Source organism: Acipenser ruthenus, chromosome 43 (assembly GCF_902713425.1).
Source record: "Acipenser ruthenus chromosome 43, fAciRut3.2 maternal haplotype, whole genome shotgun sequence".
In the NCBI taxonomy this organism is placed as follows: domain Eukaryota; kingdom Metazoa; phylum Chordata; class Actinopteri; order Acipenseriformes; family Acipenseridae; genus Acipenser; species Acipenser ruthenus.
This window is the reverse complement of record NC_081231.1, coordinates 2,587,519-2,604,748: the sequence shown is the minus strand read 5'-3', so window position 1 is coordinate 2,604,748 and position 17,230 is coordinate 2,587,519. Positions and strand designations below refer to the sequence as shown.

At 42.3% G+C, this 17,230-nt stretch overlaps 1 protein-coding gene across 4 annotated transcripts in view; it reads left to right on the top strand.

Annotated features, from left to right (window-relative positions):
- The first annotated feature begins 5,124 nt into the window (after window positions 1–5,124).
- The window catches only part of LOC117967871 (latent-transforming growth factor beta-binding protein 3-like), a 59,810-nt gene continuing 47,704 nt past the window's right edge, over window positions 5,125–17,230 (top strand). For 3 of the 4 annotated variants that reach the window (XM_059012068.1, XM_059012069.1, XM_059012066.1), the window contains exon 1: window positions 5,126–5,761. In XM_059012068.1, coding sequence (XP_058868051.1) covers window positions 5,524–5,761 — 238 coding nt within the window. In that variant the 5' untranslated portion in view covers window positions 5,126–5,523. Of the gene's footprint in view, window positions 5,762–17,230 lie in introns of all 4 variants that reach the window. The other variant, XM_059012067.1, reaches the window with a different exon arrangement.

The following is a 17,230-nucleotide window of genomic DNA, read 5'->3' as shown; positions in this document are numbered from 1 at the left end:
GAGCCTCCCTTTCTCTCTCTCTGCTCCACCACAAAGGGAGGCTGTTCAGAGAGTATAAGAGCCTCCCTTTCTCTTTCTCTTTCACTGATCCACCAGTACAGAGCAGTGGGAGGCTGCTCAGACAGTATAGGAGCCTTCCTTTCTTATTTTCTTTGTCTGCTTCACCAGCACAGAGCAGAGGGAGGCTGTCCAGAGAGTATAAGAGCCTCTCATTTCTCTTTCTCTGCTCCACCAGCACAGAGGCCTGCCCAGTGAGTATAATGTAATAGCTATGAGGGCGTTGCCATTTAAGACCCACTCACACACTGTAAAGCTGTTAAAAGGCTTGTAAAATAACACAACAATAATTAAAATACAACTCCAAAACACTTTAATGGAGTCTAAGCAGCCTGCCAATTGAAGCAATTCATCATTACTGACGCACACCCAGGAAACCACGAGAAACACGTCAAACCCTGAGCTGGAGGAACATAATGCATTAGATTAATTTCTCTTTCTCTCTCTCTCTCTCTCTCTCTCTCTCTCTCTCTCTCTCGCTCTCTCGCTCTCTCTCTCTCTCTCTCTCTCTCTCTCTCTCGCTCTCTCTTGGAAGCATTCCCTACATCAGTACAGTTGTATAGCTGAATAAACATCATTGTTGTTTTGCTTTGAAAAATGAATTGGATGCCATTGTGGTTTGTGATTATGTCATCTCTTAAGCAAGTTATATATATAGGGCTGTGCTGATACTCAGATTCTCTCTTCCCTTTAACGTGTTTTTTGTGGGCGACTGAAACAAACCTGTGTTAATTTCACAACATGAAAAGCTGCTTTGCTCTCGTTTGCCTTCATCTATACAACTGAGTACCAATCAATAGCAACGAACTTCTGCATCGAGTGATTTAAGAGCTAATCACTGATAGAATTATCTACCGCTATGCATACTGGGAGATGTAGTTGTTTGTCGAGGTTAAATCTTGCCCAGGACTACAATCCCACAATTCACTGCGGGATGATGTGCAGATTTCCATAGAAACAAGCAAAGTGAAAATCAGGAAGTGAAATCACAATGATTGTCTATAAAACAGATAAAAGAAAGGTAAGACAATAAAGACAAATGAATGGCTAATTGAATCCGCTGAGACACCCTCCAGCACCTTGTGGAGCGAATGCCACGCATTAGATACATATTAGGCACAGGTCCTAATAAATGGGCCAAGGAGTGTTTCTCATTCTAACATTTTTCCTTATAGCTAGAGAACCACTTATCTAATTGTGACGAGACTTGGTACAGACATTCTCAAAGTCAGTAACAATATCAGAATCTGGGGGTATAGAGAAAGGGTGTTCCCTGCAGTCCAGGGCTTGTTTGAAGCATGGAGACTGAGCTGCTCCCTCCCTCACCCCCTAAGAGAATGGGTGCTCCCTCCAGTACAGGGCAGGCTTGAGGCACGGAGACTGAACTGCTCCCTCCCTTATCCGCTAAGAGAAAGGGTGCTCCCTCCAGTCCAGGGCAGGCTTGAGGCATGGAGACTGAACTGCTCCCTCCCTCACCCCCTAAGAGAAAGGGTGCTCCCTCCAGTCCAGGGCAGGCGCATTCTGCTCTCTGTGTACAGTAGGTGGCTGTCCTGACGTTCCTTGAGTATTTGGGTGGCCTCTTATCCAGTGTTCCTGTGGGAATTGGATCATTAAGCACTCTGTCACCCCCGCTTTCTCTCCCTGTGTTCTGGATCCAGCTGTGCGGAGTCATTTCCTTAGCGTTCCTGCCAGGGCACCAAGCAAACACTCTCACTTTAACTAAGGAAACGAGTCACCCAGCGTCCAGCCTGACTTCTCACTCTTCATGCATCGGAAAGACGCTCACACTAAACTAACCCTGGATTTAAATATAACAGCTCTTCTTTAGAAAGGTTTCCCACAGTAAAAGCACAGCAAAGTGTAATAAAGCATAGTGAAAACAGGATAAAGCATATATAAGCATTGTAAAGCACAGAGAGGTCTGGTAAAGCATAGGGAAGCATTGTAAAGTACAGAGAGGTCTGGTAAAGCATAGGGAAGCATTGTAAAGCACAGAGAGGTGTGGTAAAGCATAGGGAAGCATTGTAAAGCACAGAGAGGTCTGGTAAAGCATACTAAAAAAACAAACCATGGTAAATGTATAGTATAAGCATGGGGAAAGCATGGGAGGAAACTTCAAAATGTACTGTGGTCTTAAACAGCAGGACGCTCCAATGCCAGTTTTGCAGTTGTGTTTTACTATCCACTGACCTTTCAGGGATGTTTGCAGTCATTACTGAAGTCATATTGAAGTCCTCCAGGTCTGTGTTTGGAATATATTTGCTCAGGCTGTGCTGTTTGATGAAGTGCCGTCTAGTGCACCTCAGTCTACACGGGGAATGCGATGGGTCAAAATCAATGCCAGCATTCCTATCACACGCAAAGCTATTGCAGTTTAATTACCCCTCGCATTCCAAGAATGTGCATTGCTGTGCGCAAGCTTTTACTTCAAAGGAGTAACAGCACCGATATTAAAATCATCTCGTCTCCGAGGGAGGGGGAGGGGGAGGGGGGGTTATTTAAGCTTGTCCCAGGCCCCAAAAAATGGTGTGTGTGGCACTGCTCCAGGATATGTAGTAAGTAAGGGGTCTGAGTGAGGGAACATGGGCAATGCGATCCCCAGCCCTAGTCTTGCTGTAAATCGTTTGTTCTTGTCATAATTTGTGCTGGTGTAGTGTTATTTTTAGGAGCGGGTTAAAAAGTGGTACTGCAGGGAAGAAAGCAGGGAAACGGCCATTCAGATCCTGTACATTATGCTGTTTCCAGTTTAAGTTTGCAAAAAAATAATATATAATCAACTGTAAATGTACCTCTTTTTGACAATCGCAACACCCATCAGATCGCAATTGATTGCACATGTACCAAAATCTGACAGCGTACCACTTTCCAACACTACACAGTTACTGTAGCTTGGCAGCGACACAGTTAAACGGAGCGGTCGTGTGTCTGTGTTGATAGTGTTGAGTGGGGAGATTCCTTGGTTGATCCATGCTTTAGATTAATGAGGACGCTCAGATAATGGGCTGAGAGCAGACTGCGGGCATCGTGCCCACACAGCGTTCAGACTTTCATTTCTTATCCTTCAACATAGAAGATCGAGTTCAGAAGTAGTTAAGTGGATCCCCGGCCTGTGCCACTTCTTGTAATCTGTGTCTCCTTTGCTGCCAGAATTAACCAGACAAATCTGTCAGTCAGTTAAAGGGTTGTATCGGCTTGGCATCTCAGCCAATGACATTGAATGGAGAGGCAATGTCTTGAGCTGCTAATCTCCGGGTTCAAAGACCAACGTCTCACCATTCATCTAGAGAGCCAGCTCTGCATGACAGCTCAGAACAACAAGACCAACACCAATTCACATTTCTGTAGCACCTTTCATCACAGAAATTTTCTTTTATTATTATTATTTATTTCTTAGCAGACGCCCTTATCCAGGGTGACTTACAATTGTTACAAGATATCACATTATTTTTACATACAATTACCTATTTATACAGTTGGGTTTTTACTGGAGCAATCTAGGTGAAGTACCTTGCTCAAGGGTACAGCAGCAGCGTCCCCCACCTGGGATTGAACCCACAACCCTCCGGTCAAGAGTCCAGAGCCCTAACCACTACTCCACACGGCTGCAAATTATTTTTTTGGTTTTGTTCTTTTGTTTCCCCCTTTGTCTCGTTTTGTTTTTAGTTTCTCTCGGTCTGGATTGTTTTTAATGTTTCCTTCGTTTATTTTCAGGTTTTAGATTGCTTTTCCTTTTCAGACCACAGACTTATCTGTCTGCCATCTTCCCAGGAATCCAGTAGCTCTCTTTTTTCTTCTTCCCTGCCCTGCTATCTGCTATTCTGATCAGCAATCCTGCCTTCGCTTTGAAAGTTTTCCTTTCTTTTGTTTGTTTTCTGTGTTTAAATTAAGAGTCGCCAATTATTTTGCCCCTGATTTTCCCCCCAATTTAGAATATCCAATTCCGCTCCCTCACGCTGCAATTCCCCACGCAGCTGCTCGGGAGAACTGAAGGTCAGTGTGCATCCTCTGATCCTCAAGCCAATCTCCAGTTTTACACCTCGAGAGCAGAAGTCAGCGAGCTGTCAACGGCTGGAGGACGAAGGCCAGCCCTGCAGGTGTCTATCCGAGCTCACTGGATGCCTGGCTGGTAGGGTCCTCTGTAGTGAGATGAGGAGAAAGTCCCCACTTGTTTTGCCTCCCTAACCCTCAAGAGTGCCGGTGGCAATGCGACGCTCCCTCCAGAATCCCCAGTGAAGATTGCTGACATCACACCGTAAGGATCCTGTGCTCCCCTAACTGTATGACTGGCCCTGCACGCTACGCGGTAGTGTCTTTACCAGAGGAGACCCTCGGGGACCCCTGTGCTCCCCTGACTGTATCTCACCCTGCACCCCACATGCCTGTGCCTTTACCAGGACCCCTGCGCTCCCCTGACTGTGTGACTCCACCCCTGCACTCCACGCGCCCGTGCCTTTACCAGGAGAGACCCTCATTTATAAGAGACAGGCACCTTTTCTTTTCTGTCACAAACCTGCTTTGTTTCCCAAAAGCCTCTGCAATTCTTACTGCATATTTTAGGTCATTATATACACGCTAAGATGTTCATATACACTAAGATGTCCATACAGTCTGATTTGACTGCCCAGTCCACGTTGTGCTGGTCAGAAACAGGAATAACTGACAGAATCTGATTATTTTTAGAGGGGTCCAGGGACTACAGGTCGCCATGGAGATACCGGAATGAGGAAGAGAAATTAGGAGTGCTGGAAACTTTGATCAGGAGCTGCGCTTTGTAAAACAGATAACAGTCCCAAAATCAATAAAGCAACGAGAGACAGAGGGAGGAAGAGAGAGGAAGGGAGTGGGAGAGGGAGAGAGGGAGAGGGCAAGGAGTGACATGTACAGCTGTCTCATTATTATCTCAGACTCCCAGACTCGGCCTAACAACAGCGGTGCTTGAACGAAGCCTGCCTCCACTGCAGTCTCCCTGGCAGCAGGCCAAAATTCCAGCCCCTCAATTTAAGGATTGGCTGCAACACTTTCTCTCTCTTTTTCCCCTCCTCCTTCCTCTCCCTCTCTCTCCCACTCTGTTTCTAAAAGACTCACTAAGATACGCACACAGCGGCAGCACAGGGAGGGAGGGAGAGAGAGAGAGAGAGAGAGAGAGAGAGAACTGTTTTCTACTAAGTTTGTTAAACTTTCCTCTGTGTGTTTTTCTATTTTCATTACTTTCATCTCTCTTTTTTTCTTTCTCAACTAAAAACAGCTATGCCACCAAAAGCTGGAGGAGTTTTATATTTCTGTTTTTCTTAAAACAAAACACTCCTGTTTACCGGAGTTGGAATTTTTCTGGAACCCAGAAAGGGAAGGGAAGGGGAGGGAAACTTGGCAAATTGATTTCATTTCAGATTGGGATAAAGAAAAAAAAAAACAAGGAGGGAAGTTTGTAACCCTGTCCAGTCTCTGGATCTCAGCTAGGATGCCATCATGGTTTCCTTGATTGTCCATCTCCTGTTTCTCTGGCTCTCAGTCCAGGGGCTGGTGTTAGCGGCCGAGCGCTCGGCAGCCAGGGAGCGATTCAAAGTGGTCATCGCCCCACTCATCTGCAAGCGGACCTGTCTGAAAGGACAGTGTCGAGACACCTGTGAACAGGGCAACAACACGACCCTCATCGGGGAGAATGGCCATTCAGGAGACACCCTCACCGGGCCAGGGTTTCGAGTCGGTGAGTCCTAAACAGTTTGCACTCTGGGGTAAAACTATATTGTGAAACGTTTCCACTGGTGCCTTTTTCAGTGATGGCTTAATTAGCCCAGTGTGATGAATCCGTTTTTAACTATGTACAGGACAGCTAATCCAGACTGGTAGGGACTAATGTGATGTGAAATACCCTAAGGCAGTCCGGCATGTGGGTATATTAGCCATGACGTAGTGAATTAGTGGCTCCCAAATTTTGCCAGTGGGCAAAACTGTCCTCCCAAGAGTTGTGTGCCCAACCTGTCAAGTTTCATTTGGTTTTGCTGTGCATTGTACAGGAAAGAACTTCACAATATACAGCATTCAGCCTATCGATGCTTGTCTAGTTCTTAGTAGCTGATTGTTCTTAAAATGTTATCGGGTCTTAAAGGATCCCAGTGATTCAGCATCATAGGCAGCCCATTCCATCCCCTCACCACTCTCTGTGGGAAGAAATGTCTCCTTCCCTGTGAATCTGTCTCCTCTTTCTAATTGCATCCTCTGGTCCTGGTTTCTGTGCTGCACTTAGTATTGGGGAGAGTTAACTGTGTAACTTTGTCATCAGGGAGTTCACAAAACCTCAATTAACCAACCACAAACATCTGCTTCTTGTAAACACTGCAGGGGGGGTTCTGTAGCACTTTCATCAAAAACGTTGTTTCCATCTGCACAGGGAAGCAGTGTGTAAAAAAACTCCACCTCATACTGTTCCAATATCGAAATGGGGCTGCAGCCTGGCTCACAAGGGCCATAAATAAATCACATTGTAGGATGGAGTCATTTCAGCTCAAGTGGACCAGATTCCAAGAGGTGTTTCTTCCGTTCGTGGTTAATGATGATGAGATATAAACCACATGTGATGGAGAGAAGGGTTCCAGGGTACAGCCTGGTGTTAAATTCGGTAATACTAACCGGGACTTGTTTTGATGCCAGTACTGGGTATTTTCATTCAATGTGCATGCACTCCATCCAGGCACGTCACAGAAACTCATTCTCCAAATTAACCCATGGATGACCTACTGACCCGAGTAAGATCGTGACAAGTTATCCGGCAGCTTTGGTGCCAATCATTATTAAACCATTCGGGACAGTTTCATTTTGACATACCTCACAAATCTCCGCCCGTTTCGCTTTGTGTCAGTGCTCATTGATTAATCCAGGAGAGACGCGAGCTGAATATGTGAGCGAACATTGTTGCACGTTATTAATTGGAAGTTAAAAACCCAAGCCTATATCCCCGCCATAACTAGTTGATAGATATTAAAAATACGAATCACAACGTGTTTTGCCTTGCACTGATTTACCAGCGTCTAAAATGTCAAGTGATGCGTGTGATACATAAACACAGGATTTGGCGCCCGAATCGGGATGTAGATGCAGGTGTGCTTAGCGCTTTCCAAACACTGGCCCATCTTCCAAGGTAAATGTTATGTTTAGAGATCAACGTTTTGTTTTGTCGTGATCCTATTTTCTGTTATGAGGAGAGTAACAAACGAAACCCAAAATGGTGATTTTTTCCCCCTTTGTACCACGCCTCCTTTTCCACATGTATTTTTCAAGAGTTTATTTAAGTTACGTCTGACAGTTTTCATCTGCGTGTGAGCTTAAAAAAAAAAAAAAAAAGGCATCCGTAAACCTCAGTTACTACTTCATGAAAACGTGTCTTGTTGCCATTTTGTTCATTGTGCAGATACCACAAAGGCAGGGTATTAAAAAATAATAAATACAAATAAAAGCGATGTCTGCTTTGGTACTGTTTCTGCCTGAAATACACACAAGGAAAAAAAAAAAGTAACTATTGTTTGATATTCTCTGCTTTATAGTCAATTCAGTTGGGTAGTCAAGAATTCACAACCCCATCTGGAATATTACAGTTTATAATATTATGATATAACAGCATTGCAGCAGCAGTGTGGAGTAGTGGTTAGGGCTCTGGACTCTTGACCGGAGGGTTGTGGGTTCAATCCCAGGTGGGGGACACTGCTGCTGTACCCTTGAGCAAGGTATTTTACCTAGATTGCTCCAGTAAAAACCCAACTGTATAAATGGGTAATTGTATGTAAAAAATAATGTGATATCTTGTAACAATTGTAAGTCGCCCTAATAATTGCAAATACTTACACTTAGCTGGGAGTTATGCAGGATGTGATTGGAACAGGAAAGTGAAAGTCGTTTTTGTATTTATTTAAATTCAATACATTAGTAATATACTTTAGCTTAGATATTGTATTCATTTCTATCAATTTAATATGATTGATTGATTATTAAGTTTGACCTGTTGTCAGATCAATAATAACAACAAAGAATATCTGGGAGAACACCTGGTTTTTGTCTCCTTTTTATTATTAGAAGGGCCTGTGAAAGCAGATCCAGTAGAGTTTGAGGGGCTGCTGTATTTTTAAATGAGACTTTGGTTTTATTCTAGAAATAAATAACAAAAAACAGATGTGCATATGTCTATTTTTTCTTTATTTTTCATATGATATACTTAGTATTTTTATGAAAGAATTAGCAGTGTGACCACCAGTAAGTGTTGGTGGTTGCACTCTGAGGTCACCAAAAAATGTTGTTTGAGAACCACCGCTATATTAAAAGCATGTTTTATTTGTTGAAACAAATCTTAAAATAGCGTTATAAAAACTGGAACATTCAGTTTTATAAATACCGTAATGTACTTGCTGCACTGACTAGCAAATCCGTTTTAAAAATGTTCTCCTGAAAATACTTCTCAAAGCTGATTGGCAGAAGGTGTGTGGGGGTAGGTAATGACAGTATGATGCCAAACCAATTGAAGAAGGTGTGACACAGAATCCCATCCCATTTCCTCTTACTCAGCTTTCAGGAATTGTTCATGTCAATTAATCTGAACTGTAATGCAACAGAGAAGCAGACAGAATATATTACTGTTAATAATTAATATCAAACACAATAAATAACAGGCATGTGTGTTCTAATCCAAGGCTACTATTGTGACATGGCCAGGTCCTGTTGTAGGTGAGTACCCAGGGTCTGGAAAGTATGATTTCAGAGAACACTATGGAAATGAAAATGATCAACTGCATCAAGAGTATTGCCTGTACATTCAAAATAGCGGGGTATGTCAGTCCCTGTTGTGCATTGTTCAGCTTGGACCCTTTTTGTATAATTGGTACATAGCATAGTTGTTTTTTTATACAATTTTTTTATATAATCAGGGGTGTAGCCAGCCATGAAAAATCACCAGGGCACTTTTTTGTATTAAAAAATGTATCATATACCGATAACTATACATTTTAGAAGTATTTGTTAATGACACTCAAATTGTCTTTGCTGTGCATATCAGTACCTGCACTTTTTTGTTGAGAATTTCACCCCTGGGTATAGCTATGGACTCATAACTGATTGAGACATAACTGATCTATATATATATAATCATCATCATCATCGTCATCCTCATATATATATATATCATCATCATCATCATCTTCATCCTTTTTCAATCCACTGCTGGATGAAGGCCTCCCCAAGATTCTTCCACACAAGCCTGTCTGCTGCATCCCTCATCCACGTTGCTCCAGCGTGTTTCCTAATTTCATCTTGCCATCTTCCTGGAGGTCTTCTTCTTGGTCTCTTTATATCTCTTGGGATCCAGTCTAGTATCTCCTTGGTCCAGTGATGGTCTGTTCTTCTTGCTACATGTTATTCCCAGCATGCATCTTTCCATACTCCGTTGAGTCGTTTGTAATTTGATTCATTTCTGCATTGAGGGTCCAGGTTTCTCTTCTGTAAGTTAGCATTGGCAACACGCATTAGTTGAAGACATTCCCCTTGAGGCATAAGGGTAGTTTCCCTTTCAGAACCATGCTTAATCTTCCAAACGCACTCCAGCGTTTTGACATATTGTCTTCATCAGAGCATGTTCGAAACGCGTAAGCTTTATTTCGTTTTTATTTTGACCTTGTTCTTAATAAAATATGAATGATTGAGAGACACTTTGGGATATTTTTCATTAAGCGAGAGTTGCCATCTTCAGTCTTCAGTGATGGAAACATCACATGAAGTATTTTTTCTTTTCAATTTTTTTTTTCCTGGGTCGAAGCACCTCGTGTGTGTTGGAATTGATTGAGGCATCTTTACAGCGCCGGCATTTCTATTTTCTATAAATGTGCAATTCGTATTAGGGCTGTGCAGATACTCTGAGTGATTCCCTTCAACCTGCTTTAAGTTGTTAGAAATGAATTATAATGGGGAAAAAACTGTCTTCATTAAAAACACAAAAGAACATTAGAAGACAAGAAAAGTTTGGGAGCGAGAGAAGGCCATTCGGCCCATCAAGGCTTGTCCCTTGTTAGCACACCATTCTCCTCTACTGGGGGGAACTCATTTAAAAGCACAGAATCTAGTCAATCAAAGACTGGAGTAAACTCTTTGAAAAGGTGGCCCATCATCCTGTCAAATAAAAATGTTTAATATGACGTTTCTTTCGAATTGGGCATTCGAGACCTATTGACCTAATGGAAGTGCACAGCACACAGGTAAGTATCGGGCGAGCTACACTTGTAAAGTCTTGTTTTGCTGCTGTTGAATCGTTGGCTCCACTTTGGAACCGAAGTGTCAATGCAGTCCTGAAACAATGCCGTCTCCTGAATGGCTGGGCTTGTCGTCACAGTTTTGGGCTTTGTCGGTTTCTGTGCCAGCACGTCTCAATGCGTGAAATGCGTCGTTTGGGGTCATTCAAGGGCAGGCTGGGCTGATTTGTGTTTGTGTTGTGATTATATTCCTCTTTCTGTTGCAACACTGTCGAGTTCTTAAGCTTACCTACTAATTATGTTGTCAAAAATAGAACCGAAAACACATTTATTGGGCACCTCTGGAATTGCTTGGATTCCAAACCATGTAATCGTGTGCTTGTAATAAACAAAACGTCACAAAGGCTCCCATTCACAGCACCACTGATTGAACTGAAGTTACACATAACAGATTTTTTATTATAATTTGTGAAGCTAAAAAATGGTGAGACGTGTCATACACTTCTATTCACTGTGCAGGTCTCACTAGTGCAGTTTTGAAAGAAACACATGTTATAGCAATGAGAGAGCATGAGATCTGGTTCTACACAGAGGGCCCGGTTTTGAGGAAACGGGGTAAAACGCAGGATTTTCCCCTTCATGTTGTGATTTTGAAGGGCGTTTGAGCGGTTAGCACTGGCCAATGAAGAAAGAGTGAGAGTCAGAAGCTCCTAGCAAATCAGGAGCAAATGACATTCCCTTTAAGAAAACGGTACCCCAAGCAATCGCCCTTGCTGCGATTCTGATGAACAAAAAACTGATTTTTGGCCATAGCACCATTTGTTAAAGCAGTATTTAGAACTGTCGACATTCATTGTGACTGCAGTGTTTCACGATCTTCATAAACATGAATTGTTTTTATATTTCCAGCCTTTGCAATAAAGAGCTTGTTTAAGATTGATGTGTAACTGTGATTTGGAACATGTCTTCATTAACTTTAATCCTGCTGTGAAAAACAAAGACTGTTATGAAACGTTTCTTTTTAAATACACCTACACCTCATATTTCATCATTTCTGGAAGTCATGTGAAGAGCTTTTTATTTGTCTGTCGGTCTTCCGAATAACCGCATATACATTTCAAACCCTTCACACAAAGAAAAGGTGCATTTAAAAATATGAAATGATCTGGAATAAACTACAAAACACAGGTATGAAATATGGGCTTCGTATTATTTAAGAAAACCGTTTTTTATTTTTTAGCACCCTTTTAATATTATAGATCCACGCGAAGGTTTATGAAGCCAGTGTCAGATGTGTAAGTACTGGGCTGTTCCTAAAATTCAATAATGGCACATTGTACGCATGTAACCTGATCTAAATGTATGTTAATTCATATGCTTGCTGTGTCTCCAGTAGAATTTCTTTTTTTGGGGTTAACAGCAGAAGTATGGCACTGGCTGCTGAGTCATTTGGGTTTGCATTCCGTGTGGCCAGACCACAATTTACACGCTAACCCACAGGGGGCGATGCTGGGACGATTTACAATTAAACCTCAGTGACTTTAAAAGAAAAGCCTTCAGTTCTGTGGCAAACAAAAGCATACATAATACATAATCTCAGCAAATCCAGTACCGTATAATTTAGAAAACTCTGGGGATCTGAGAGCCAGCTAATTCAATACAGTCTAGTTTAGAGAACTCAGTGCTGTACTGGGGATCTGAGAGCCAGATAATTCAATACAGTCTAGTATAGAGAACTCAGCATTGTTCATATAATTATGAATTATTATTAATTGGTCGTTTAGCAGTCGCTTTTATCCAAAGCGATTTACAGAGACTAGGGGGTGAACTATGCATCAATAACTGCTGCTGCTGCAGAGTCACTTCCAATAGGACCTTGTTTGTTTTTACGTCTCATCCGAAGGACGGAGCACAAGGAGGTTCAGTGACTTGCTCAGGGTCACGCACAGTGGGATTGAACTGGGAACCTCCTGGTAACAAGACCCTTTCTGTGACCACTGGACCACCGAGCCTCCTTCCCTTTCTATGGTGTGTTCGGAGAGGTTTGTATTGCAACAAAGTGCTGTGTTAGTGAGAGGGAGTTCAGGAGCTTCTCTTCAGTTCTAGTTGCCTGTCACAGGCTTGTGTAATCAAGGCTAGATCAGCCAGTGTCTATATTTTTGTAAGCGCCATCTAGGGCACAGCTAGTGTATTGCCATCAAAACAACAGGAAACTTGACCCAGAGTGACAGAATTAGAGTTTGCAAAGTTGCGACTTCGTAAGTGTGGACTCGCAGGTAACCTCGTGCGATCGATTGACACGAAACAGACATTTTAGGCTTCTAGAAATGCACTGTTATTTAGTGGTAGTAATGAGCAAACGGAAGCAGTTCAGTTTGGCTGAAGCTTTAAAAAGAGTAAAAATCTCTCTTCTGATGATCCAGAAAGAATGTCAGAGGGGAAAAAAACTGTGAAAGCACCGAACCGTGTTTCTGGCACTAATGTAATGGCAGTGGAGTTTTAAGCACTGAAAATACATTGAATGTTACTGCTGCGTGATCTGAATTCTGCTCCTCTTCCAGGACTGAGCACGGTAAGCATAGGCTACATAACAAAAGTTCCTATATCAGTGGTGGCCAATACACCAAACACTGCAATCCATTTTGGTGGATCTCAACGGGCTCCACCAGTAAGCTATGACCAACAATTATTAGCGGGATTTAATATACTAGTGTCCAATACGTAAGATAGCAAAACAACCACAACAAAAAAACCGTAACAAACGCGCAATCAAAGCATTTTTAATATTAAGCACAGGCAGTTGTAAAACAGAAACTTACCAGCATTTTTCATCTGAGTCTTGAACCCTGGTGTAGGCAGGGCTGTCTTAAAAAATGTAGGCTTACACTGAAAAATTTAGGGGCAATTCTTTCTTAAATAACACGTGTGGAGTTCAATACTTTTGCATCAACAAAATTAAAATGGAAACTTTTTTTAAGTGATTTTTAACAGGGTGGCATGGTGGTGTAGTGGTTAGCGCTGCTGCCTCACAGCGCCAGGGTCCTGGGTTTGAATCCGGCCTAGGGTACTGTCTGTGTGGAGTTTGCATGTTCTCCCCGTGTTATTATTATTATTATTATTATTATTTATTTCTTAGCAGACGCCCTTATCCAGGGCGACTTACAATTGTTACAAGATTATTTTCATTATTACATTATTTTTACATACAATTACCCGCTTATACAGTTGGGTTTTTACTGGAGCAATAAACTACATTCCAAGAGTATATTATGATTGAGCTATGAGAGTTAGATCTGACTGAGAGTTAGTCAACCTTTAGGATTTTCTAGTCGAACACGTGCACCTAAACTAAATGTACGTTCACACAAGCATTTAGTCTCATATGCAGAAACTGCCAGGATATTTTTATACTGGGTGACACAGAAGGCTCTCTCCATCAGTAACAAAAACTGTTGTATGCTTATATATGTTAGTGCTTGTTCAGATTTGTCCCGAGATCCACCAAAAATCTTAAAGACATCTCTGTTTGCAAGCCATGCTTTCAGGTAGTGTTGCACTTCCTTGACCATCTGGAGGGTGACATTTCTCCCTTCCATGGCTTCCTTCCCAGCTTCCTTCCCTGATTGGCTGACAGACTTCCACTCTGTAACACGACCCTCACCCTGCTGAGGTGTAATGATCTAGGAAGTGTAACAGACATCCTGAGGCTCTTGAAACAGAGACCCTAACACATAGTGCCAGATATTCAAATGGAAACATGTGCTGTTGCATGTGTTTCTTTCAAAACTGCACAGCTAAGGGAAGTTCAAAACACGACTTATGCAGTTATTTTGTTAGCTGAGATGTTTTAAAGCCCTGCTTTAATCTAGAGCAGGAGGGAGGGAGGTGTGTTGTGTGTAGAGCCTCAGAACCTGGAGTGCTGAATCAACATGCATGCGTTCAGGTAATGCACTTGCTTCTCTCTCTGTTATTACAGTCATTATCTTCTTCAGCCTAATTGCTGCAGACAGAGAGGGGAGGGGTAGTAAGTGCAGTCTGTTACTTTCTTAACAGACTCTCAATTAAACTAAAACCTGGTGCTATTTTAAACCCTGTCTGGGCTGCCTGCAGAATGATTTCTGGGTTTGTTTTTAGTGTTTAACTATAGAGCCGTCATTTACAGTTTCCCCCCTTGCTTTTCACACGGGTTATACAATACTGTAGTTGACTATACCTCTCTGCGCTTTACAATGCTTTATCACATTTTTATAATAGTCATAAATCACAGCGCTACAGTTTTGATGCTTTGATGCGCCGAACAATTTCCAAAGCACGTTTCATCACATTCTGATCTTTAGATACAGTGAACTGCTTGTAACAAATACCAAATACTTAAAATATTTTAAAAGTTTAGAGAATGTTTAGAACTGGTTAACCCCCGAAATGCAGAGTTAGCTATCCGGTTATTTATTTAAGTTTTATTTGAATTTATCAGGCTTTCGTAAAGGAGGATAACAACTAGGTTTCCCAGGGAGAGGGTGAATGCTTTCAATAACGGATAGAAAAACCACAAACGAGCTTTACCTTTAACACAGAGTATTGCAGGAGATGTCGTCCTGCTTAATAACAGGTTATGGGATATCATTTTCATTTCAAGTGACGTCTGAGACAGACATGTATAGGAGATGGCATTACCATCATTGCTGCCTGTAATTATTATTTATTATTATTTATTTCTTAGCAGACGCCCTTATCCAGGGCAACTTACAATTGTTACAAGATATCACATTATTTTTACATACAATTACATTATTTTTTACCCATTTATACAGCTGGGTTTTTACTGGAGCAATCTAGGTAAAGTACCTGCTCAAGGGTACAGCAGCAGTGTCCCCCACCTGGGATTGAACCCACAACCTTCCGGTCAAGAGTCCAGAGCTCTATTATTTGTTTATTTAGCAGACGCCTTTATCCAAGGCGACTTACAGAGACTAGGGTGTGTGAACTATGCATCAGCTGCAGAGTCACTTACAACTACGTCTCACCCGAAAGACGGAGCACAAGGAGGTGAAGTGACTTGCTCAGGGTCACACAATGAGTCAGTGGCGGAGGTGGGGTTTGAACCAGGGACCTCCTGTTTACAAGCCCTTTTCTTTAACCACTGGAACACACAGCCTCCTCTAACCACTACTCCACACAGCTTTAGAGCAGGACTGAACACAGACCACTTAAACACAGATATATAAAACATTGCACAAGAACGCAGAAGGATTGCAAACATCATCAGAAGTTCATTCATTTCCCTTATAAAAGTTTCCCATAGTAAATGCATGGCAAAGTGTAATCAAGCACAGTGAAAGCATGGTAAAGCATAGGGAAGCATTGTAAAGCACAGAGAAGTATGGTGAAGCATAGGGAAGCATTGTAAAGCACAGAGAGGGATGGTAAAGCATAGGGAAGCATTGTAAAGCACAGAGGTATGGTAAAGCATAGGGAAGCATTGTAAAGCACAGAGAGGTCTGGTAAAGCATAGGGAAGCATTGTAAAGCACAGAGGGGTCTGGTAAAGCATAGGGAAGCATTGTAAAGCACAGAGAGGTCTGGTAAAGCATAGGGAAGCATTGTAAAGCACAGAGAGGCGTGGTAAAGCATAGGGAAGCATTGTAAAGCACAGAGAGGTGTGGTAAAGCATAGGGAAGCATTGTAAAGCACAGAGAAGTATGGTGAAGCATAGGGAAGCATTGTAAAGCACAGAGAGGTGTGGTAAAGCATAGGGAAGCATTGTATAGCACAGAAAAGTATGGTGAAGCATAGGGAAGCATTGTAAAGCACAGAGAGGTCTGGTAAAGCATATATAAGCATTGTAAAGCACAGAGAGGTCTGGTAAAGCATAGGGAAGCATTGTAAAGCACAGAGAGGTGTGGTAAAGCATAGGGAAGCATTGTAAAGCACTGAGAGGTCTGGTAAAGCATAGGCAAGCATTGTAAAGCACGGAGAGGCATAGTAAAGCATAGGGAAGCATTGTAAAGCACAGAGAGGTCTGGTAAAACATAGGGAAGCATTGTAAAGCACAGAGAGGTCTGGTAAAGCATAGGGAAGCATTGTAAAGCACAGAGAGGTCTGGTAAAGCATAGGGAAGCATTGTAAAGCACAGAGAGGTCTGGTAAAGCATAGGGAAGCATTGTATAGCACAGAGAAGTATGGTGAAGCATAGGGAAGCATTGTAAAGCACAGAGAGGTCTGGTAAAGCATAGGGAAGCATTGTAAATCACAGAGAGGTATGGTAAAGCATAGGGAAGCATTGTAAAGCACAGAGAGGTCTGGTAAAGCATAGGGAAGCATTGTAAAGCACAGAGAGGTATGGTAAAGCATAGGGAAGCATTGTAAAGCACAGAGAGGTCTGGTAAAGCATATTAAAAAACATGGCAAACCATGGTAAATGCATAGTATAACCATGGGAAAAGTGTGGGGAAATAACCATGCCAGTTTACTGTGTGTGTCATTATCGCTTCCCAGGTGGTTTCTAGTATACTGAGTCTGGCAGTAATAGAGTTTAATAACTTGAGCAGCAGTCTGAAAGCCTGACTGTGCCACGAACAACAGCCTGGCACCATTACCCACCTGGCTCTGGGACTGCGATGGAGAATGCGAAAGCTTATCATTTAATTTGATACATTCCTGTCTAGAAGGGAATGTTCAGATCTAGTACAAAAACCACAATGACATTCTGAGCACAGACGCAGCATTATCAAAGGGCTGGACAATATATTGTTGTTTTCTGAGTACAGTATGGAGAAGGATGTGTGGATAGTCAAGAGACAGTCGACTTCATTAATAGCTAGTGGACTAATCCACGTCACGTGATTGTGAAGTCACGGTGGAGCGAGTAGTTTCAGATGAACGGGAGCACAGTTGCGGTTTCAATCCATTAACGTATAAATGACGTTTTAGAACATACATTTAAATTTTAAA